General features: G+C 41.9%; 1 protein-coding gene across 4 annotated transcripts in view; it reads right to left on the bottom strand.

Annotated features, from left to right (window-relative positions):
* nfx1 (nuclear transcription factor, X-box binding 1) overlaps positions 1 to 25,414 on the bottom strand; it is an 81,409-nt gene that overhangs the window by 49,926 nt on the left and 6,069 nt on the right. For all 4 annotated transcript variants that reach the window (XM_080208134.1, XM_080208162.1, XM_080208144.1 and 1 more), the window contains exons 3-7: positions 22,920 to 23,081; positions 15,627 to 15,704; positions 12,986 to 13,091; positions 10,656 to 10,727; positions 1,821 to 1,960 (exon numbers count right to left, since the gene is read on the bottom strand). In XM_080208134.1, the coding sequence (XP_080064260.1) occupies positions 1,821 to 1,960; positions 10,656 to 10,727; positions 12,986 to 13,091; positions 15,627 to 15,704; positions 22,920 to 23,081 (558 nt within the window). The remainder of the gene's footprint in view (positions 1 to 1,820; positions 1,961 to 10,655; positions 10,728 to 12,985; positions 13,092 to 15,626; positions 15,705 to 22,919; positions 23,082 to 25,414) is intronic.

The raw sequence follows: 25,414 nt of genomic DNA, 5'->3' as shown, positions 1-25,414 counted from the left end.
CTTTCAGCTGTTTGCAACAGATAATGTACTAAATAAACCCAACCAGCCCCTGTGTGTAAAACTCAAAACATGGTATTCAACATGAGATGTGATTCTGCAATTGGACAAAGTTTTGATTCTGTTAAGAATTACACTGACAACCAATTTAAGATTACCAGTCAGGCTCGCAGTGTGGCTCACTTGTGTATAGCTAGAGGCTATATATCACAAACAGGGCTCTGTCCTTTACAAACAGAAGGAACAGGCATTATGCCTTTTCCCAATTAAACAAAAGCATGGGGGAACAGTACCCAAGGCAATGCCTTGACCAAAGTCTGCTGACCTAAACTTTGATTCATATGTGCACAAATCATTGATGTTGTCAGGACACACTAGGAGAGCAGCTGAAAAAAATCATACAAGTTCCTCGGCTTTAGAAATTAGGCATAGGTGCAAAAATATGAACATGCATAAATCATGGATTCAACCTCAATTACAGTATTGTGTCCTGTTCTGGGCACTATAGGAAGGATTTGCAGACATTAGGGAGGGTATAAAAAGTTACATAAGAATGGTACCAAGGACAAAGAACTTTACTTGTGTTGACAGATTGGAGAACTTTTCTAGGAGAAAAAGTTGAAAGGAGATTTGATAGAGGTATTAAAAATCATGAGGCGCCAGGGACAGAAAGAAAGCAAGAAATGTTCCCATTGGCAGAAGGGTCCGCATCTCTCATTTCACGAATGAATATTCAAAAAAAGGATCAAGAACCAGAGGGCATAGATTTAAGGTAATTGGTAAAAAAGCAAAAGTGACATGAAGAAAATCTTTTCTGTAAATGTATTGTGTGGTTCAGATCAGGAATACAGTGCCTGACAATGTGGTGTAGGTAGATTCACTCATGATTTGAAGAAAGAATTGGATTATCAAGAGGAAGGAATAGTAGGACGTCAGGGAATAAGCAGGAGAATGGCACAAGGTAAACTGCTCTGGCACTGACAAAACAGTGAGAGTAACCTCCTTCTATGCTGTAATCATTCGATGTAATTGGTGCAGTATTACTTTCTCTGCTGCCTATTTTGTTTTTGGTATTAAGATGTTATACAATTACATTTTTGAGCAAAATGACCTCGCCTATCATTGACATTAAGCTAACTGGTCTACAGTTCTCTAGACTTCCACAATCTCCCTTTTCAAATAACATACTTCTCTGGCATTATTTTCTTATATTGTGACTGTGCTAAAACCCCATGGCTACTCTGCTACACTAACAGCTGAAAAATGTCCACTTCCCACAGCCAGTGTTAACAGAATTATCCCATAGAAATCCTATAAAAATAAATTAAGTCACAAGAAATTGGTTTAGAAACCTCACTCGCATCAGTAATGCATAAAATGACTTTATAATGAGCAACTTTAGTAAGCATACTGCATATTGAACATATGAGCAAACTTCTCATCATGCTACTTTTTTTGAATTTTTTTTAAACTAATCCAAAAGAAAGTTTACCAACAGGAATGTGAAAGTAACTATTAAAGTCTAGCTTCTTAGATGCAAGTTACTCCTCATCAACCTTCGTATTTAAGATGCTATTAGATTAAAAATGCCAAATCAGCTTTCATAAACGTCCACAAAAAATTGCTTCTAATAGTAACATTAAGTTTACCCAAACCTTCTTAATCAATGCAGCTTGACATGAATTTTATAACAGTAGTTGCAACTTTAACTAAATTCTCCACTATAATATTGACTGCTATTTGAGGGAGCAAAATTAGCTCAGGAAAATCTGCTAGCTAACAATCAGAATTGTTAGTCAGGAATAAAGAGCGTGGCTACTTACCTTGCTGAACAATAAGTGGACAAGGCTGGCACTTCCCTGCATGGCATACCTGGGCACATGTATGCTTTCCACAATTTAGGAGATTATCACATACGGTACTGCAGTGAATGGTCCCAGGTTGGCCACAACGAACTGACTGGCTATGGAGAGGAAAAATTAAACTCCCTTGAAAGGATTTAAAAGTTATTACACAGAAAGCAAACAAGACATTACTGGAGCACCAGAATAGTTACATAAGAACATAAGAACATAAGAAATAGGAGCAGGAGTAGGCCATCTGGCCCTTCGAGCCTGCCCCGCCATTCAATAAGATCATGGCTGATCTGTCGTGGCTCAGTTCCACATTCCCGCCCTCTCCCCATAACCCTTAATCCCCTCTCTTATCAAAAACCCATCAACCCGCTTCTTAAAAATATTTAGCGAGGCAGCCTCCACCGCTTCAACGGGCAGAGAATTCCAGATATTCACCACCCTTTGAGTGAAGAAGTTCCTCCTCAACTCCGTTCTAAACTGTCCCCCCTTTATCTTGAGGCTGTGCCCCCTAGTCCTACTGTCTTTTTTGAGCGGGAAGAGTCTCTCCACCTCTATCCTATCCATCCCATTCATCATCTTATACGTCTCAATGAGATCTCCCCTCATTCTTCTAAACTCTAACGAGTACAAGCCTAGTTTATTCAGCCTCTCCTCATAGCTCAACCCCCTCAACTCCGGTATCAGCCTAGTAAACCTCCTCTGCACTCCCTCCAAGGCCAAAATATCCTTGCGCAGGTGCAGCGCCCAAAACTGCACACAGTACTCCAGCTGCGGCCTCACCAATGCCCTATACAGCCGCAGCAAGACCTCCCTACTTTTATATTCAATCCCCCTCGCTATGAAGGCCAGCATCCCATTCGCCTTCCTGACCACCTGCTGCACCTGCAGGCTGGGTTTTTGCGACTCATGCACAAGGACCCCGAGGTCCCTCTGCACCGTCGCCTGCTGCAGTTTTACGAAATACCTAAGGTAATTTTTAAAAAATCTTAACATCTAAATATTGTCTCATTTTTGATTTTGTTCAAGAAAGTCAATAAGGATATAATTAATGCAAAATCTAAGTTCGATGCCAGAACAAGGAAATAGCTGGGGGTTTAACCAATCTGTAAATGGGTATCAATCACATGAATAAAGAATTGCAAACTTATTCAAAAACTGGGGAAAGGAATAAGGCTGGTAACTACTGACCACCCAGGCCTATGTTAGAAAATGACTAGACACAATAATCCAGACCAAAATTAACTGACATTTTGGACAGTGCTGGCTGATAATGAATAGCAATGGTATACTAAAGGTAAACGGTGCTTGACTAACTTGAATTCTTTTAAAATAGAGGGTTGATAAGAGTAGTGCAGTTGAAGTTACACATCAGACTTTCAAAAGGCATTTGGTAAAATGCCATACAAAAGATTTGTTTATAAAGTTGAAGGGGGCAATTCTCCCAGCTTTAGCAACGCAGCACACCAGGAGACTCAAGCTGAGGCCATTTAGCAGGCTCTTCGTGGGTGCCAAGGCCTCCACAAGTCTCCGGCTGCCAGATTTCTCTGCCAGGTCTGTGCCAGAAATTGGCAGGGGCTGGCACTAATGCCCTGTGGAAGCTGACTAAGCAGGGGCCTTGGCCAGTCCTGAGTCTGTTGAGGGTGTACCACTCTTTCCTTGGAAGGTTGAAACTACGCAGCTGTTGGGTTGGGTTTGAGACCAGATACTTGTTTGTCATGTCCAATGATTCCCATTCATTTGTCCAGGTGGAATTTGTGCTCAAGTCCTGTGTGGGAGGGTTTTTCTAGATCGACCTTCTTCATGGGAATCATATATTGGGTGGGCTGAATAAATCAGCATGAAGTGGCAGATGGGTTTCATTATAAACCTTTTCGATCATTCTGGGTTATTGTAAGTCAGCAGATATGTGGAGTCATGTTTGCCAGGATAAAAAGCCAAGGGAATGGTAGTGTTCTGGTAATGATACGCATGGTGGCATTCAGCTGAATGTCAACTCTTGACATGTTCTGATCTTGACCAAACAGCTGCACAGTATTCTGCTACTGAGTATGAGAGTGCAAGTGCTGAGGTTCAGAAGATGGTGATAGCAGCACCCAATGTTGAGCCGGCTAGTTTGGTAATCAAGTGGTTTCTGGACTTGACTTTGGTTGCAGTTTTCTTTGGGTGTTCCCAGAAGATCAATGTCCTATTTAAGGTCACTCTGAGGTATGATCGAGTTGGATTGTGCTTTAACTTGTAGCCATTTATTTGGATGTTGAGCTCTTTACTATCTTTTGCAGTATGAGGCTAGAATAAGCTGGATACTGATTTTAAAGGATTTGGCTTGAGTTGCCATGTGCTGCACTTCTGTTCAGGTTTTGATAAGACCTTGCTTAGAGTCCGGTCCAAGGTATCGAATTTGGGGTTTGAGTTATGAGGTGCATGTCGTCGGTATATATGAATTTTCAGGAGTTGGTTTTTGGAAGATTGTTTCTGTTAGGTTGAGCAGGATTGAAGCCAGTACTGAGCTTGGTGGAGTCCATTGGTTTGCCTTTTCCATGTACTTTTTGCTTGTCAGGAGAACTCTGAATCTTATATTTTTCAACAATCATGTTCCAAATGCTTTTAGTTGCCCGGGGTGATGGCTTCTAGTGGAGACGAGTGAGCCAAACAATGCCATAAATGGGTGTGAGGTCGAGGAACACAGTAACTGTCTCCAGGTTTTTCTGAAAGCTGTTTTCAATACAAGAGGTAAAGGGCAGTATCTGTTCCCCAGCGGAAACCAGTTTGGTCGATGTCAAGGACTTCTACGATTGGGGACATGCGCTGAAGGAGGAGGCTTTCAAGGATTTTGTAAGGGCCTGATAGGAGTGAAATCGGACAGTAGCTGACTGCATACATAGGGCCTTTCCTAGGTTTTGGTATGACGATGACGTATGCTGTCTGTTTCTTTGGAATGGTGTTGCAATTAAGACCATCATGTGAAAGCAGGTCAGCCGGGCAAGAGCTCAGGGCCCCAGGTGTTCAATAAATCCTGGTGTAATAGTGCCATATCCTGCAGTCTTGCTTAAATGATAGAAAGTTATGAATAATTGCTCTTCAGACTAGAGGAAAGGGTTGTTCTACCAGGCCTATCTATAACCCTCAATCCCATTAAATCCCATGTACTCATCCAGAAATCTCTTAAAAGACCCCAACAAGTTTGCCTCCACAATCACCGACAGCAGCCAATTCCACTCACCCACCTCTGAGTGAAAAACTTACCTTGACATCTCCTCTGTACCTACTCCCCAGCACCTTCAATCTGCATCCTCTCATTGTGACCATTTCAGCCTTGGGAAATAGCCTCTGAGAATCCATCTCAACATCTTACAAACCTCTATCAGGTCACCTGTCATCCATCGTCTTTCCAGGGAGAAAAGACCGAGGTCCCTCAACCTATCCTCATAAGGCATGCCACCCAATCCAGGCAACATCCTTGTAAATCTCCTCTGCACCCTCTCAACAGCTTCCACATCCTTCTTGTAATGAGGCGACCAGAACTGCACACACTACTCCAAGTGGGATCTGACAAGGGTCTTATAAAGCTGCAGCATTATCTCCCGACTCCTAAACTCAATCCCTCGATTAACGAAGGCTAGTACACCACAGGCCTTTTTGACCACATCCTCCACCTGCGAGGCTGATTTAACAGTCCTATGGACCCAGACCCCAAGGTCGTTCTGATCCTCTACACTGCTAAGAGTCCTATCCTTGATATTATATGCCTTCATCCCACTGGACCTGCCAAATAGACCACTACACATTTATGTGTGTTGAAGTCCTTCTGCCACTTCTCTGCCCAGTCTTTCATCCTATATATGTCTCACTGCAACTTCTGACATCCCTCCAGACCATCCACAACACCACCACCTTTGTGTCGTCGGCAAACTTACCAACCCATCCCTCCACTTCCTCATCGAGGTCATTTATGAAAATTACAAACAGCAAGGGTCCCAGAACAGATCCCTGGGGCACTCCACTGGTGATCAACCTCCATGCAGAAAAAGACCTATCCACAACCACTCTCTGCCTCCTGCAGGCAAGCCAGTTCTGGATCCACAAGGCAACAGCCCCTCGGATCCCATGCCCAACTCCTGTATTCAATGTTCTGACCAACGAAACCAAGCATGCCAAATGCCTTCTTCACCATTCTGTCCATCTATGACTCCACTTTCAAAGAGCTATGAACATGTACCCCTAGATCTCTTTGTTCTGTAACTGTCCCCAATGCCCTACCATTAACTGAGTAAGTCCTGCCCTGGTTCAATCTATCAAAATGCATCACCTCACATTTGTCTAAATTAAACACCATCTGCCATTTGTCAGATCAAGATCAACTGATCAAGATCCTGCTGCAATTGGAGATACCCATCCTCACTGTCCACATGCCACTAGCCTTGATGTCATCTGCAAACTTATTAACTGCGCCCCCTATTTGTGCTAAGCATGACTGCAACTATTGGAGAGTTTTCCCCAATTCCCATTGACTCCAGTTTTGCTAGGCTCCTTGATGCCACACTTGATCAAATATTGCCTTGATGTCAAGGGCAGTCACTCTCACCTCACCTCTGGAGTTCAGAATTTTTGTCCATGTTTTTGTCCATCTCCTGACCCCATTACACCTAAGGCTGTAATGGGGTCAGGAGATGAGTGGCCCTGGCAGAACCCAAATTGAGTGTCAGTGAGTGGGTTACCGCTAAGTAAGTGTTATTTGATAGCACTGTCAATAACACATTCCATTGCTTTGCTGATGATCGAGAAAAGGTGGATAGGGTGGTATTTGGTCGGGTTGGATTTGTCCTGCTTTTTATGGAAAGGACAAACCTGGGCAGTTTTCCACATTGCTTAGCTCTGTCTATTACTTGCTGCTTATGATGTTTGGCACTCAAGTAGTCCTGTGTTGTAACTTCACCAGGTTGGTAACTGATGGAACACCCTCTTGCAATCTTCATTAAACCAGGGTTGGTCCCCTGGCTTGGTGGTAATAGTAGTGTGAGGAACGTACCAGGCCATCAGGGTACAGATGGTGCTCGAGGACAATTCTGCTGCTGATGTCCCACTGCACTTCATGGATGACCAGTTTTGAGTTGCTACATCTGTCCAAAGTCTACTCCATTTAGCATGGTGGTAGTGCCACACAACAGAGAGGGTATCCTCAATGTGAAGATGGGACTTTACTTCCAAAGGACTGAGGTGGTCATTCCTTCCAATACTGTTATGGACAGATGCATCTGCAGCAGGCAACCTTTTGAGTATGTTTTTCCAACTTGTTGGTTCCTTGCTGCAGACACAGTAGAGTAGCTATGTCTTTTAGGATCAGGCCAGTTTGGTCTGTGATGATGTTATTGAGCCACTCTTGGTGGTGAACACTGAAGTTTTTCACCCAGAGTACATTCTGCCCATGCTATGCCACCCTCAGTGCATCTTCCAATTGTTGTTCAATATGGTAAAGGGTTGATTCATCTGTTGGGGTGAGGGATGGTGTAGGTGGTAATCAGCAGGATGTTTCCTTGCCCATGTTTGACCTAATGGCATAAGACATCATGAGGTCATGCATCAATACTGAGAACTCCCAGCGCATCTCCCTCCTGATTGTATCCCATTGTGCAGCCATCTCTGGTGGCTGTGTCCTGTCAATGGGACAGTACATCACGATGGTGATATCTAGAATATCTTGTCTAGTCTATGGGACAGCTCTCCCGATTTTGGCACACACCCCTAAATATTAACATGGAATGCTTTTCAGGGTTGACAGGGCAGGGTGCGCTGTTGTCTTTTTCAGTACCTAGGTTGATGGTGCATGATCTATCCGGTTTCATTACTTCTTGTAGACTTTGCAGCAATTTTGATACAAATGAGTGGCTTGCTAGGTCATTTCAGAACACATTTAAGAATCAATAACATTGCTGCTGGTCTGGAATCACATGCAGGCCAGAACAGGTAACAATAGCCGATTTCCTTCCCTAATGGACACGAGATTGATATAAGGATCACTGCTGTATTAAATATATTTTAATGACCTGGGTATATAGTGCAAAACTTCTCAATAACTTGAAAGTCAGAAATGTAATCAACAATTAACACAGGGACAGACAAAGAACAAAGAACAACACAGCACGGGAAACAGGCCCTTCGGCCCAACGAGCCCACGCCGCCATTTTAACATTGAGTCCCCTCTCCACCCATGACCCTTGTCTATGCTTATAGCATTCCACATTGAGGGAAGACTAATGTAGGGACAATTTGTTACACGCATCAGCCTAACAGCACATCTTTGGGGTGTGGGAGGAAACCGGAGCACCCAGAGAAAACATAAGAACATAAGAAATAGGAGCAGGAGTAGGCCATCTAGCCCTTCGAGCCTGCCCTGCCATTCAATAAGATCATGGCTGATCTGTCGTGGCTCAGTTCCACATTCCCGCCCTCTCCCCATAACCCTTAATCCCCTCGCTTATCAAAAACCCATCAACCCGCGTCTTAAAAATATTTAGCGAGGTAGCCTCCACCACTTCAACGGGCAGAGAATTCCAGAGATTCACCACCCTTTGAGTGAAGAAGTTCTTCCTCAACTCTGTTCTAAACCGCCCCCCCTTTATCTTGAGGCTGTGCCCCCTAGTCCTACTGTCCTTTCTGAGCGGGAAGAATCTCTCCACCTCGATCCTATCCATCCCATTCATCATCTTATATGTCTCAATGAGATCTCCCCTCATTCTTCTAAACTCTAACGAGTACAAGCCTAGTTTATTCAGCCTCTCCTCATAGCTCAACCCCCTCAACTCCGGCATCCCACGCAAGCACGGGGAGAACGCGCAAATTCCCGCAGACACTGGTCCAAATCCATGTATCTGCACTGCAAACAGTGATAGTCACTGAGCTGTCGTGTTGCCCAGCATCTGGTCCAGTTTAAGCGTACACTAATGACGTGAAGTACTAGGCTACTCTCGAAACATCCAAGAGCAGCCCTCATATGGCCCATTGCGTGTATGCCCCTTGTTGGGCAACAAGGCGGACTGAAGCATGTGTGGATTAAAAGAGAAAAACATCAATACCATGCACATCCTTATACAAACATTCAAGGGAACCCCAAGAAGCTCAAAAGTAAAACAAATGAGCCAGAAAATGTGTTGGAGAATATGTGGCATAGACTGCCACAGATTACATTTTATGCAGTGACACAATCTAACACTGGTTGTATGACAACACTATTTGTCAAGAAAGAAAGATAATATAAACTGAACATTTTGAAGAAGTGCAGGAATTAGGAGGTGGTGTATATACACAAATCATTTAAATTGATAGGACAAGTTCAAAAAAAGCGATAAAAATGGGTTCTTTGCATTTATTGATTGAGGTATAAAGTGCAAAGGCAAGGGAATCAAAGAACAAAGAAAATTACAGCACAGGAACATGCCCTTTGGCCCTCCAAGCCTGTACCAACCATGTTGCCCCATTGAACTAAAACACCCTACCCTTCTGGGGACCATATCTCTCTATTCCCATCCTATTCATGTATACGTCCAGACGCCCCTTAAAACTCACTGTTGTATCTGCTGAATCATGCTGAATCTTTATAAATTACTGTTTAGGCCTCAGCTGAAGTACTGTATTCAATTCTGACTACATTTGGCAAAAGTGACAAGGTCTTAAAAAGCATAGAGATTTAGAAGAACGATGCTGGAGATGAGAAACTTATGTGGAGAGGCTAGAGAAATTGTAGCTGCTCTTCTTTAGGAGCGGAGCTATGAGGTGATTCTTTAAAAATATATTCAAAAGCATGAAACGTTTTGACAGAATCACCAGAAATTGCTTCCAGTGGCAGAAGGGTCAAGATACCAGAGGACACACATTTAAGGCAACTGATAACAGAGGAGACATGTGGAAAACAAATTTTCACAGCGAGCTGTTGCAATCTGGAATGCGATCACTGTAAGGGTGGCGGAAGTAGACGCAATCATAATTTTCAAAACAGAATTGAATAAATAATTTTAAGGCAGATTAAAAAACAGAGATGAGCAATGAACAAGACAATCGATTAACTGAATAGCTCTATTAAAGAATCTACAGTTCGGGTCAGCCTATTACAAAAAGGATATTATTAACCTAGAAAGAGTGCAAAAAAGATTTACTGGGAAGCTACCAGGATTTGATGGTTTGAGTTATAAGGAGAGGCAGGATAGACTGGGACATTTTTTCCTCTGGAGCCTAGGAGGCTGAGGGGTAATATTAAAGAGGTCTATAAAATGAGGGGCATAGGTCAGATAGTCAATATCTTTTCCCAAAAGTAGGGGAGTCTAAAACTAGAGGGCATAGGTTTAAGATGACAGGGGACTGATACAAAAGGGTCCAAGGGGCAATTTTTTCCACACAGAGGGTAGTGAGTGTCTGGAACAAGCCGCCAGAGATGCTTGTAGTACAAGCAGGTACAATTTTCTCTTTTAAACAGTTACATGGGTAAGATGTTCTAGAGGGATATGGGTCAAATGCAGGCAATTGGGACTAGCTGAGGGGTCTTAAAAACAAAAGAATCGTATGAACAAATTGGGCCGAAGAGCCTGTTTCCATACTGTAAAACCTCTACGACTCTAAATACACAAGGGCTTAATTACTTACTATTCTATTAACATTCTATGATGTTTGAGAAATAGAAAAATATACACGATTCAAGTCAACAATTTGCCTTTATTGAGTATTTTAAAAATGATGCATTCAAAATATTCCCGAACAATTGAAATGGACATCACAATGTTCAGAAAATGAGAGCCACCTCATTGAGTGTCTTACCTGGTCCTGCCGCATTCACATGTTTTTGTCACAAACGCAGGACATGATGGACATGGTCCAGGATGACATAGGCTGGAAAGAAAGATTCTGCTTCAGAGGTTTTTGAGATAAGTACAAAACTAACTCTGCTGAAAAGTAACACTTTCGAAACACAAAGTTAAATATTGTTCTATTTGGTGGGAAAATGGTCTAATGACACTTGCAAAAAATATCCTACTCAGGCCACACAAACCCTGGAGATGACTTACAAATTTGATATAGTAATTTAAAATTCTGCCATATGGATTTAATTAATTCTTTCCTGCTATCAAATTCTTTCTGACCTCATATAAATGAATTAGATTGACTTGATCACATTGTACACTAATATAGATAACACAAACCTGCAACCATTAAGATTTCTGAGTTTCACTTAGCTGAGTCGATTTTCAACTATAGGTCAAGATTTCCAATGTTGGTTGGAACAGGGTGTATTAGAAATGAAGTAAATGTTAAAATATTGGTGACTAGGCAAGAAAAAGGAATGAGGAATAAAGGCAAGACAACGTGATAAATTGAAAATGTTTCGTTTATATTTAAAATTGTTTACATGTGCATATTACACCTGCAAAAAGTCTTCAAAATAATTAATTTTCTTGCTTTAAACAATCTAGGATCAATGAACGAGTCTTTAAACATTAAATATTAGCCCAATTATTGGAAGTTCCATTCATTTGGTGGCATTCTGAGGGTCACTCTGAGCTATGAGAAATTCTTTTCTGCCAGATTTTCTAAAAGTGGTTCATTATTAAGAAATTCCCTCAATTTTCTAATTCACCAGTCATGACTCAAAAGCTCTCCGTATAGTGCAGGCACTGGAGGAGCATGGCCTCTCAACCTTATTAATAGTGGACTGATTTAAAGAAACAACTTTAACTGGTTATTTGTGAACATTATTTGAAAATCTACAAACTCTGTGAAACGTTATAGTTATATGTAATTATTAAACGCCCAATTACTCAAATTGCTCTTGCAGGAATTGGGCTGGGTTGGAATCCCAGCAGAAGTCAGTTATAATTCTTTCCTTTGAAGTACAATATACCGTTAGCTTTTTCATTATTCTGACGTCTCCACATATGGTTGGAGAAGAGCAGATTGGAACAGCAATTTTCATTTATGCTTATTGTGAAGAAATGTAAGCAACCCAATTAGCATTGAATAAGCATTAGATTAAAATGTATAAACTTCCAAGATTAAATTAAGGTGCGCTATTATTTAATTAGGGTTGTTGTCCATGGAATTTGGAAGGTTTAGGATGGATCAAACACTTCAAATTGAGGGGAATAATAAAGATAGTGTGAACCTATTTTGGAAAACTTAGGACAGGGAAACAGTCTAAAAATAAGAGCTAAACTTTCCAGGAGTGAAATTAGAAACATTTCTATTTTTAAAGGGTGATAGAAAGTTGGAACTCTCTTCTGCAAACAACAATTGAGGCTAGGTCAATTGCATACTTTACAACCTGAGACTGACATATTTTTGTTATCTGAAGGTGTTAAGGCATATTGGACAAAAGTTGGTATATGGATATAAACAAAATACTGTGAAATATTGCAATCTGATACAAGAACAGAGGATGCTGGAAAAAACTCGAGCATATGGAGTTGGGTCACAGATTAGCCATGATGTTACTTAATGATAAAACAAGTTGGAGGCTAAATGGCCTACTTCTGTCCTTATCAATGCTTTTAACAAATCTTGTCGACACATTTTAGGTTCATTTAGAAATTCTTCAAATTAAACTTTGCCCAGCTTAAAGTTTCTAAACAAAACAATTAAGGAATATGCAGAAACTGAAATTATAGTGATACTCTTTATACTCATTAACTTCCTTTATATGGTCAAACATTTATTCTAAGCGCTGTCAGCTGAACCAAATCCACGTATTAATCAAGATAAAATTATTTTAAAAGTGCTTATGTAGTCTGTCTAGCACACTTTATTTTTGTGGAACTCTCAAGTAACTCCTGATGTTTATTTTCCAATGACACAGGGAAGCATCCACATCAGTAGATAATTCAGGTTTCATAGTATTAAAGCCATTATAAGCAAATACAGTGAGGCCTAGGCTCATTTTGTAAAAGTCTAAGGGAGGTGGTACCAGTGAAAGTTGGGACTGATTTCTATTAGAAAAATGGATGCAACTATATTTGCTAGTAATGTGTTCTTATGAAAAGCTAAAAAAACTTGTTCAGAACATATTTCAAAGTCATTGAAGCAAATTATCAAATGTAGAGTAACATAAAAAAGGTAAGAAGATCCAAAGATCCCCGTGTATTTTCTGTGCTTACATGTTACACGAGTGAGGACAGTCATTGCCAGATCGTTTCTTTCCACAAAGCTCTCCACAGCTGTGAGGTATTTCATTCCGATTCCACTCCGGATTGTTAACCTTACCTTACAAGTACATAAAATAAAATATTACCAGAAGCATCAACTTCAGTGGCATTCATGATCTTCGGACTCTTTTTAAAAAGAGCAAAACAACTGCAATTGAATAGGTGTAGGGCGATGCGGCGGCACGGGCTCGTTGGGCCGAAGGGCCTGTTTCCCGTGCTGGGTTGTTCTTTGTTCTTGTTCATCTCAACAAAGTGCGAATTCATGGCTAAAGGTTCCAATCCATCATATTTTGCTGAGAGCATTAATAGCCAGAAAATAACTTCACTGAATCTAAAGAGGGAAGGTCTGCTCAACAAATCTCAACCGCTTTGAAAAATTTAAGTAATAAAACAGTTGAGTTCACAATGATATTGCTTACTTAGACTTCTACAAGTTGATGACAAGGATCCATATATATATAAGAAAACTCTGCCTTAACCGTAGAATGTGTTTGTGTAAACAAATGTGATAAAAGGCTAGAACAGTAAATTTGGAGCAAACAAAAATAATGTATGGAATCAATATTGTGCATATAGTTCAGCATAGATCCTGAGGCAGAGTAAGACGTTGGATTATGAATATAAGAAATAGAGTACTTTTGTGAGAGCTGCAGTGTCAGGCTAGGGGAATTTAGATTAATTATGCAAGTAAACCAATGTTTTTGCTTCCACGATTACACCTTGATCCTCATTCCACATGTTAATCACTCTTTGTGCCAAGAAGAATTTTTGTTAGTGATCATAAAATTACCTTTTACAAATTTGAATTTTTGCAATTTAACTGAAAACAATATTCCAGATTTATCTTTTCTATGCCTCTACATGATCACCTTTCAGGCACCCTCTTTTCAAGCAACAGCTCTTGGAAATCCTCTGGCTTCAGTTATAAATCAGGCCAATTATTCTAGAAGCCAACTTTGGCCTCTTGGTTTCGCTGACTCCAGTGCTTGATTTTTGTCTTACTGCCTAGAATTGGGCACAATAGTCAAGATGCAGAACACCACATTAATTTGGGCATACCTTCCTCTGAATTATACTGTTTGCTGTTACAGACAACATCCCAGACATAAACAACTCAATTAATTGTCATGGATATACATGTGCTCTACTAGAATCCAGTAGATACCAAAAGAACATCACTTGTCACAATTCAACAATCAAAGCACATTCCCTTTGTTTTAATTAATAGTCTCCTACCTACTCACCAATTATCTAACCCACTGTCAAATACCTCCATTTTTATTTTTGTCAATAATCTTGTAAGGAACTTTAAGTAAATTTGGGAAGTTCATTTTGACAACATCCACTGACAATTACATTAGTGACTGACTCAAACAATTGAACTGGATTAGTCAGACACGACTTACCCTTTATAAGTCCATGTCGACAATCTTTGATCTGTTCATATTGATCCAATTGCTCTCCCTGTCACCCTTTCCCGGATGAAAAATTCAATTTGAAAGGTCTATGATTTCCTGGTCTCCCTTTCTTAAATAATGGAGCAATATGTACAATTTTTCAAACCAAAAGGCACAAATTCCAACAGAAGAATGGCAAGTTTTGACTAATCCAACTGTAATTTCCCCTACCTTTCCTTGTTGAGGGTGGAAGCCATCAGGTTCTGAAGATTTGCCTACCTCAAGTTCTATCCTTTCTATTTTACTTACACTAAATATAAGCACCCTCCTCTTGACTTGCTTTACTCTTCCTCTATCTAAAAACAGATACAAAGTATTCGCTTACAAAATCTGCCATTTCTTAAATTATCCACTTGAATTTCAACTGCTCCTGTCTTTATATTGAAGCAAAGTAGCAACATTAGTAGTCCAACACCAGAGTCCTAGGTTACATTACCATGTTTACTTTTCTCTTCCCCCCACTTCATTATTTCTCCAAAAGGTTAGCTGACAAAGTGGAGAACAAGAACTTGGATCACAGGTAATCAAATAAAAAGCAAAAAGGCAGAAGCCAGATAATCAAAATCAGCTTCAGAAAGATACATTAGCAAGGGATCAGGAAAGGAGATTTTGCACAGACAGGAATTTTACATAAGTATTGAGTGCAATAATAAAGGAGTCAAAGGCCTATGACAAAATAATAATGAAAAGCATTAAATTGTGAAGTATTAGTTATGACAAATAGAGAAATACATTTTTCTTTTTAAATGCTAGGCAGCTTTTTCTTGTATATGTAACTTAGGGCTCAGTTTCATTAGGGCTAGAGTCCCCAAAGCGTGAGTGTAACTATTTTAATACTTGAATAATCAAACGCGCCAAAGCAGAACTAGGCCATAAATAACCCATTATCCTAAACTTCATACTATTCTAGAGGTATACTTTAAAAAAAAAATCAAGCTTTAAAAATCGGATGTATAATTTGCACCCTGGGTTTATTTCATACACATCAGAATAATCTTTATTTAACATTAAAAGTAAACAAATTAAATACCATGTTTCATATTATGTGCAAAAGACTGACAAGACACCCATTTAGTCATTTTTAGTCATTTACTGCTGAATAATTTCAAGCAGTTCCACGGATGTTTTCTACTTACCACAAAAACACATGTAAGAATTGGGGACTCGTACAGAAACATTCTGGCATGCAGGACATCGCCAACCGCCATTCCCATCTAATATGCAAAATAAATGTAAACATTTCATTCAGCACTTTAATAGGAACAAACTTTATTCTCATAACCTTTTAGTACACATAGTTATTCAATGCAAGAGAACACAAATTTGTTAATAGCAAAATACTCTTTGCTCCTTCCGGACCCTTACTGACTCCAAACAGCTTCTGAAAGGTTTATTATTTTTCTTTAATTTTTAAATAATAATTTGGATGAAAATTGACTGTAAATACAACTTGTCTTAAAATAAAACTTGCTAAAAACATTCCAAGAGAATGCAGTGACTTTATCCAAAGGCTTGGCGAACTAACAGGAAATAGTGAATCAAGAAACATGGGTCATTTGCAAGTTAGCAAACGGTATCTCATGGAGGGCCACGGAGATCAGTGCTGGTACTCCAACTACATGTTCTAACAGATGGAATTTCAGCAGAAGATCTCCTGATCATTTTACAGATGGATACTGTAAATAGGTGACTACCAAGTATATTGTAGCCAGATTTACTAGCAGTATAAAGATATAGGAAGGAAATCAAATTGTGAGGAAGATACAAAGGATCTGTAAAGGGATACAAATAGTTTAAGTGGGTAAAATTTTGGGAGATGGAGAATAATGTAGGAAAATGAACAATTGTTCACTTGGATTGCAAAAATAGAAAAGTAGAACATTATTGAACTGGAATCTACAATACGTGACAATAACGAGGTATCTGGGTGCCCTTGTACATGAATTACAAAATGCTAGCATGTAGGTTCATCAAGTAATTAAGATGGCGAATGAACGGACCGTTCGTACGGGGTGGTGGTGGTGGTGGGGGGGGGGGGGGGGGGGGGCGTTTTGGCTAGGCCAGCCTACATTGTCCACCTCTAATTACCTTTGAGGGTGTAGTTAAAGAATCAACCACGTTGCTGTGGAACTGGATCCACTTGTAAACTAGACCAAGTAAGGATATCAGATTTTCTTCCCTAAAGGGCACCCTTCCTTAAAGAACATCCGTGAACCAGAAGGGTTTTTACAACAATAGTTTCATGGTAATCATTGGACTTTTAATTCCAGATTTTTAGTGAATTCAAATTTCACCATCTGCCATTGATCTCCAGAGCATTGCCCCAGGTCTCTGGATTACTAGCCCAGTGACAATACCACAATGTCACCACCTCCCCTCTTGCTACATCTATACATGATATTGGTGAAACCACAGTAGAGTCCTGTCCAGAGTTTGGATTTCCATATTTCAGGAGACATGTACTTGCGTTGGAGGCAGTTCAGAGTGTGTTAGCTTGGTTCCATTCCTAGGCTGAAGGGGTTGTCTTATGAAGAAAGACAGAGCAGGTTCAGTCTGTACTCATTGAAGTTTAAAACAAATGAGAGATGATCTTACTGGAACATAAGATTCTGACGGTAACTGACAAGGTAGATCCAAAAGGATGCTTCCCCTTGTGGGGGAAATAAAGAACTGGGGGCACAACTTCAAAAGGTGGATTCTTTCATTTAAGCTGGAAGTTGGACATTTCTCTTCTGATTATCATTAATGTTAGCAATTCTCAACTCCATTCTTACCACAAGATCAACTTAAAGACAATGTGATGAAACAAGGGTCCCTTGAATTCCAAATCAATATTGGAGAACATTCTAGAAAGGGGATGAATTGGGCTCCTTAGGTGTGGCATCATTTCAGAGAAGTTCAACTCTGGTTCAGATTGCTATGTGGGAATGCAAGATTAAAGAAATAATTAAAGCTAACTGAGGTGCTACTAAAATGCAGCCTGTTCAGAGCAGATGAACTTGGTTGCAGAATGCAGAATTTATGAGTCGCAAGCTCTACAAAAAGGTCAGTTTTCTGTTGGCAGTTAAGATGGACAATAGAATTCCAGAAGTTCTTAGGGAAACAAAGTACAGAGATCTAAAAATGACTGAATCCTAAAAGCAGTGTAAATAGCTCCAGTATGTGAAAGAGCCGAGACCAGAGGCCCAAACCAGGAATCATGCTGTTGGTTAAATGGTTTAAAAGGAACCCTGGAAAGCCATCAACACTGGTATGAAATGAGTAGAGATGGGTCATAGCAAATGCCTTGTTTGTTTTAATTATATCTTGGGACTTCGGACGGAATATAGCTGCCAGTGAACATGACTCTACGGCCAAATTGATTGAGTGGGAAAGTGAGAGATCCTACATAGAGGCCAAGTTAGAGAACTGCGGAACTACACGTGGTGCCATGTATGTGGGGAATGATGTGGATCTTTGTGGTTTTATAAGATGTATCTTTGCTGTACTGACTAATCAGAGTGAAAATTACCCTTTTATTTTAAGTATCATTCAGCTATTAATGTTTGTATTATCTTGATTTTGGTTTGATTGTTATAATAAAAGTTTTAAAAAGTAAAATCTTATTCACTGGTTTTTGCTGGCATTGTGGGGATCCCTCTTTTAAGAACATAAGAAATAGGAGCAGGAGTAGGCCATCTAACCCTTCGAGCCTGCCCCGCCATTCAATAAGATCATGGCTGATCTGTCGTGGCTCAGTTCCACATTCCCGCCCTCTCCCCATAACCCTTAATCCCCTCTCTCATCAAAAACCCATCAACCCGCGTCTTAAAAATATTTAGCGAGGTAGCCTCCACCACTTCAACGGGCAGAGAATTCCAGAGATTCACCACCCTTTGAGTGAAGATTTTCCTCCTCAACTCCGTTCTAAACCGCCCCCCCTTTATCTTGAGGCTGTGCCCCCTAGTCCTACTATCCTTTCTGAGCGGGAAGAGTCTCTCCACCTCTATCCTATCCATGCAATTCATCATCTTATACGTCTCAATGAGATCTCCCCTCATTCTTCTAAACTCTAACGAGTACAAGCATAGTTTATTCAGCCTCTCCTCATAGCTCAACCCCCTCAGCTCCGGCATCAGCCTAGTAAACCTCCTCTGCACTCCCTCCAGGGCCAAAATATCCTTGCGTAAGTACGGCGCCCAAAACTGCACACAGTATTCCAGCTGCGGCTTCACCAATGCCCTATACAGCTGCAGCAAGACCTCCCTACTTTTATATTCAATCCCCCTCGCTATGAAGGCCAGCATCCCATTCGCCTTCCTGACCACCTGCTGCACCTGCAAGCTGGGTTTTCGCGACTCATGCACAAGGACCCCGAGGTCCCTCTGCACCGTCGCCTGCTGCAGTTTTTCGCCACGTAAGTAATAATCCTTCCTACCATTATTCCTACCAAAGTGGACCACCTCACACTTGCCAACATTAAATTCCATTTGCCATTTCCTGGCCCATTCGCCCAGCCTATCTAGATCCTTCTGTAGACTCTCCACACCCTCCGCACAATTTGCTGTTCCACCAATCTTGGTGTCATCAGCAAATTTTGACACCCTACACTTGGTTCCCTCCTCCAGATCATCTATGTAAATGGTAAATAGCTGAGGCCCCAGCACCGACCCCTGGGGCACTCCACTAGTCACCATCCGCCAATCCGAATAGCACCCATTGACCCCACTCTCTGCCTCCTATTTGACAACCAATCCTCTATCCACGCTAACACCCTACCCCCAACTCCATGTCCCCTGACCTTCTGCAATAACCTCTTGCGAGGTACCTTGTCAAACGCCTTCTGAAAATCAAGAAAGACCACATCCACCAGCTCTCCTCTATCCACCGCCCTAGACACATCCTCATAGAACTCCAGTAAATTTGTCAGACATGCCTTCCCTTTAACGAAACCGTGCTGCGTCTGCTCTATCAAGCAATTCCTCTCAAGATGCCTCGCTATTTCCTCCTTGATGACGGGTTCTAACATTTTACCTACAACAGACGTTAAACTAACCGGCCTATAATTCCCTGCCTTTTGCCTGGCACCCTTCTTAAACAACGGCGTAACATTAGTCGCTTTCCAATCTTCCGGCACTTCCCCGGAATCCAGCGACGTCTGGAAAATAACCACCAAGGCATCCACTATCACCTCCACCATTTCTTTCAGAACCCTCGGATGCATTCCATCCGGTCCTGGCGACTTGTCCACAATCAGCCCCTCCAGTCTGTCGAGCACCTCCTCTCTAGTAACAGTAACGTCATTAACACCCTCCAGTCCTACCACCTTTCCATCTCTAACACCCGGCAAATTATTCACGTCCTCCTCCGTGAAGACAGAAACAAAAAAGTTATTCAGGACCTCAGCCATATCCCCATCCCCTACCACTAAGTCCCCCTTCTCATCCTCTAAGGGTCCAACGTTCACCCTAGCCAGCCTCTTCCTTTTTACATATTTATAAAAACTCTTGCTATCCTTTTTTATATTAAGCGCTAGCCCAGCTTCATAGTTTCTCCTACCCTTCTTTATCAACTTCTTTGTCAATCTTTGTTGACATTTAAACCTCTCTCAATCCTCTTCTCGCCCACTACTCTTAGCTACTCTAAACGCCTCCGCTTTTAATTTAACACTTTCCTTCACCTCCTTCATTATCCACGGCTTATTACCTCTCCTCCTACGGTCCTTTTTGACCATCGGAATAAATTTCCACTGAGCACCAAGAAAGATCTCCTTAAAGATCCTCCAGTGCTCCTCAGCAGACCTACCTTCCAACGCGCTCCCCCAGTCCACATTTGCCAATTCTTCTCTCATCCTACCGTACTCCCCTCTGTTCAAACAAAGGACGCGCGTCCGGGAACCCACTTTGTCCTCCTCCATCTGCACCAGAAACTCCACCATACAATGATCACTCTCCCCAAGAGGATCCTTCACCGCAAGGTCCCTAATTCTACCCACCTCATTACATAGCACCAGATCCAAGATACCTCGCTCCCTCGTCGGCTCCAACACACACTGTTCAAGGAAACTATCCCAGCAGCATTCCAAGAACTCCTCCTCGAGCCCACCACGTCCAACATGGGTCGACCAATCTATATGTAGATTGAAATCCCCCATAACTACGGCCGTCCCATTCCTGCACGCCGCACTTATTTGCGCGTTAACAGCCCGCCCCACCTCCAGATCATTATTCGGGGGCCTATAGACGACACCCACCAGCGTCTTCCTCCCGTTGCTGTTCCTAATCTCTACCCACAACGATTCCGCTTTCTGCTCCTTGGCTCCAATATCATCCCTTGCTACCACCCTGATGCTATCCTTAATCAGCAGAGCTACGCCCCCCCTTTTCCCTCCCGCCTATCCTTCCTAAACACTTGATACCCCTGGACATTCAGCTCCTAGTCCCTGTCACCTTGCAGCCACGTCTCTGTAATGGCCACCAGATCATATCCATTTGTGCTGATCTGCGCCACCAGCTCATCCACTTTATTCCGAATGCTTTGTGCATTCGGGATAAAGTGCCTTCATCCCAGCCTTCACCTGGACCCTATTTGGCAGAACGCCACCAACCATACTCACGCCCCCTACTCCCTCTATTATTGGGACATCCTCGGCCTCTTCCCTTACCTGTACCCTCTCCTCAACTTTGGACCCCGTAATGTCACCTACCCTCGCACCCTCCCCCCCCAATTAGTTTAAAGCCCTGTCTACAGTCCTCTTTACTCGATTCGCCAGTACTCTGGTCCCAGCACGGTTCAGACCAACCCCATCCCGCCCGAACAGGTCCCACCTACCCCAATACTGATGCCAATGCCCCATAAATTCAAACCCATTCCTCCCACACCAATCCCTGAGCCACCCATTCACTTCCTTAATCCTATCAACCCTACGCCCGTCTGCACTTGGTTCAGGCAGTAGCCCAGAGATAACTACCTTGTCGGTTCTGCTCTTTAATTCCATTCCCAGCTTCTCATACTCCCTCCCCAGATCCTCAGTTCGCATTTTGCCTACGTCGTTGGCACCCACATGTACCACAACGACCAGATTCGCACCCTCCCACTCCAGGTTCCTCTGCAGCCCAGATGCGACATCCTGGACCCGAGCACCAGGCAGGCAACACACCCTTCTGTGCACTTTGTCGTTGTGACAAAGGACAGTGTCAATACCCTTCACCGCACTATCCCCAATCACTACTATGTTCCTTTCCACCTTCTCCTTGCCTACGTCCTGCTGCATCACTGTATCGTGTGCAGTTTGCTCACCAACCTCACCTCCCTCGTCCTCGTCCAGACTGGAAGCAAGAGCCTCAAACCTGTTATGCAGATTGAGAGGCTGAGGCCTCCGCTCCCCACCCCCCTTCCTCCTCTCCCCAACCCCCTTCCTCCTCTCAGCAGCCCCCTCTTGTTCCTGACCCTTAGAGTTAGCCTGTCTAGGGGGGGGGGTGGATGTCACTTGCACCCCATTGACCATGGCACCCTCTCTCCCCCGATGAGCCTCAGCGTCTGTAGCTCAGAGGCCAGCTCATCTACCTTGAGCTGGAGCTCCTCCAGCAACCTGCACTTACTGCAGACATGGTCACTGGGAAGGACCCTGGGGTCCACCAGTTCCCGCATCATACAGAAACAACACATCACATGCCCCTCCATTATTCACTGTAGTAGTATTGAAAATTTCCACACAAACTTACCTGGCCCTTTTTCTCTCAAGCCCTTTTGATATTAAGCCCTAGTAGCTCACTCTGCTTCCCTCTCACTCCGCTACCCGCCATCTATACCAGGCCTCTTTTTAAACCTGGCGCTGATTTAAAGCTTGCTGGCCCACAACTCCCTTCTAACCACTCCCTCAGAATTCTTAAAGAGGTAAATACAAAAAGCCCGCAAAAATGCTTTTAAACGATTTAAATGATTTTAAAACGTTGTCAGTCACTAAGGGGATAGTAACAAGTAGTTATGATGACATTACTTGTGATCTTGGAGCACTTAACAGGGCTGAGAGAAGGAACGCTAGTTTCTCCTTGTGCATTCGTCAAACAGATTTGAATAAAAGACAATGGACGACTACAGTGCCACCTACAGGTCTAACTTGTATTGCAAGTGGATACACACATTGATGGGTTTTGCCATGAACAGAGGTGCATACCAGAGTTTCTCATGCTTCTTCCAATAAATCACCTCTGATCTGATCTGCAAAAGACCTGACATTAATTAATCTCCTGAGAAAGGAGAATGATCAACTGTATACATCGTATTTCATAAAACAATAAAAACACCAGAACTCAAATGGAACAAGCAAACTAAGCAGCAATTAACAGTAATAAAAATAGAAAATGCTGGAAATGCTCAGCAGACCTGGAATAAGGAACTCAGTTACTGTTTCAGGTCCATTATCTTTTGTCAGAAGTCAACGAACTAACCTTCAGCCTGAGAAGCTGGTGATCTTGCCCATTTCTTAATACAATTCAAATGAAACACATGATAACAGCTTTGACAGCTCCAAACAGGTACCATCACACGGATCACCTCACAGCAAACCATACATTCATATTTCTCAGCTGTAAGTTGTTCAATCAACGATCCTGACAAAAAAGGTATAGCTAATTAGACCAAATAATTGCTGGAAGGGAACAGACATGACAAGAGAATCAAATAGTTATTGGATTGAAACATGAACATTTTAGAATATTACATTGTAATATAATATTCTAAATATTTTATCTGCTAAACAATATGAAAAGTATGACACAAATATGAGTGCTATTATTGGCTTTTTTAATATGCATTGCAATATAAAAAAGACACATTTTAAAGCTTGTGAGATACTCATAGAACATCACCTTAAAATGCTGCCACCACTAGAAGTGCCACACTTTTGTGCAGAGATTCTCTACGAATGTACACCGCAGAGTACAGTAATACAGCAATTAGAGTAGTGGATTCGAAAACCAGAATTGTGAATTCAGAGGCGAGCATTCAACTTGAGAAAACTGTCTCAACTGAGTACAGCGAATTGTGGCTGACAACCAGATAATATAACCAGGAACGCTGCAGATTGTCTTAAAAACTCAATTTCTTCAATAATTTTCTTTGGAAAGAGGTACTTATCATTCCTATCCAGTCCAGCCTGCGCCTGCAATGATTCCGTAGACTGTCTGGTTGACTGGTGAGTTGGAAGTTTACCAAACCTCCGTAATGCACTAGAAAGTGGGGATCTTAGGATCATTATGGCACAGGAGGCCATTTGATTCATCATATCTTCACCGGCTCTTCAAGCAAGCATCATGACTTAGTCCCATTCCCCTGCCTGTTGCCCATCTCTCTATACCTTGCTTCTGTTGAAATAATCATTTAATGCTCTCTGGAATGCCTTAATTGAATTTGGCAAAACAGCACAGGATGGCATTGGGGAAGGTGTGCCTGACATCTTTCTACATCACGCCATTTAGATAACTGGGAAAAAACAGCAAGTCTGCTGTCTGCCTGGAGGCCAAATGAACCACTTATGTGGCCAATTTAAGATCATAGCCCACTTCAGGGGGCATTGTACATATGTCAAGGAAGTCCATCACTGCAGGGAGGCTGTCCAGAGAAGCCCACGAAAGGCAGGGAGGGGGACTTCTATGTGGCCACTCCATGTCCAATAAAAGGATCCCGAGAGAATCTGTTTCCCCCAGGGTAACAGCATCATCTGCGACTCGCAATTTCACTCACCCAACCCACTTATTATGCTTTGAGCCACTGAAGTGCTCTTTACTTATAACTGCTGTCTCAGCACTGTCCACGACTAGAGGTGGCGCTGCTGACATGTCCGTCCATTAACGGTATGTTAACATAAAGGTATTGCTTAATTACTGGGCACTCTGCAACCAACAGGGTGCATCATCATCCCTGGAAATTACATTTTCGCTTAGTTAGTTAACTTTCCTTTGATGCTTTGTTTCAGTTAGTGCCCCATCAGGTGATGGCATCCATCTGATTTGTTCTTAATTTTTGTTATTTAAGAGTGAATGAGATATTGCTGGGGGACAGGGGAGTAGGTGCAAATGCATTTTACAAATAAACCTGCTATCAAGAAAAATATTAGTATCAAGTTTTGTATTTCACCAACTGGCTTGAGATTGATTTAACATTGTTCAGTGATTGGGCCTGCAGCTCTTGGGGTGGGCTACCACCTTTAATAGGGATGGCAGATACATGTTAGGTCCTGCCACCAGCCAAAGCAGGGTCATTACTGCCAGCAGAACCTCAGCTATTATGGCAAAATTCCAGCCTCAATTTCCTCAGGATAAATAAGGGTGGGCAATTAATGTGGTAATGTCTGTGTTATCCACATCTCAACAAATAACAAGAAAACACCAAGAATCTGCTTTTAAAAGACATCAACTTCCCAAACATAAGGGCTCTTAATTCTAAAATGGTTAGTTTTGAACAACAGATTTCACTGCAGTCAACAGAAGAGAAAAAGGTGAAGTCTATAAGAGCGTCCCAGGCTTTAACTCCATTATTAGATCTGCTTACTCAGTGTTGAAGGGATCAGATGCTTTAAGCACTGCATGCTGAGAATTTCTTCCCATTTAACATCCTATTTGCCTTTAATCAAAAGAGTTTAGTTTATAGAGCCAAAGCTCTGCGACTTCCCAACATACCAATCTGCTACAGCAACTTTCAATTAACTGGGCAGCCTGGTCTAATTAGTTGAACAAAGGAAATATGAGGCAATGTTCATTCTAGCACAGGAAAAGACTCGAGAACAACATTTAAACCCACATGCCATGGACAGGGGAAAATTCTGCCGTGGGCAAAATCCTGATTTCCAGAACAAATACATAGGCATTGTTATAACATTTATGTTGCCTCAAACTAGATATTGGGGGAATTTCATGAATTCTACAAGAATTTAACAATAGAATGC

This window comes from Carcharhinus amblyrhynchos, chromosome 2, assembly GCF_965287045.1.
Source record: "Carcharhinus amblyrhynchos chromosome 2, sCarAmb.v2.hapA, whole genome shotgun sequence".
Classification (NCBI taxonomy): domain Eukaryota; kingdom Metazoa; phylum Chordata; class Chondrichthyes; order Carcharhiniformes; family Carcharhinidae; genus Carcharhinus; species Carcharhinus amblyrhynchos.
This window is presented reverse-complemented; position numbering and strand designations above follow the sequence as displayed.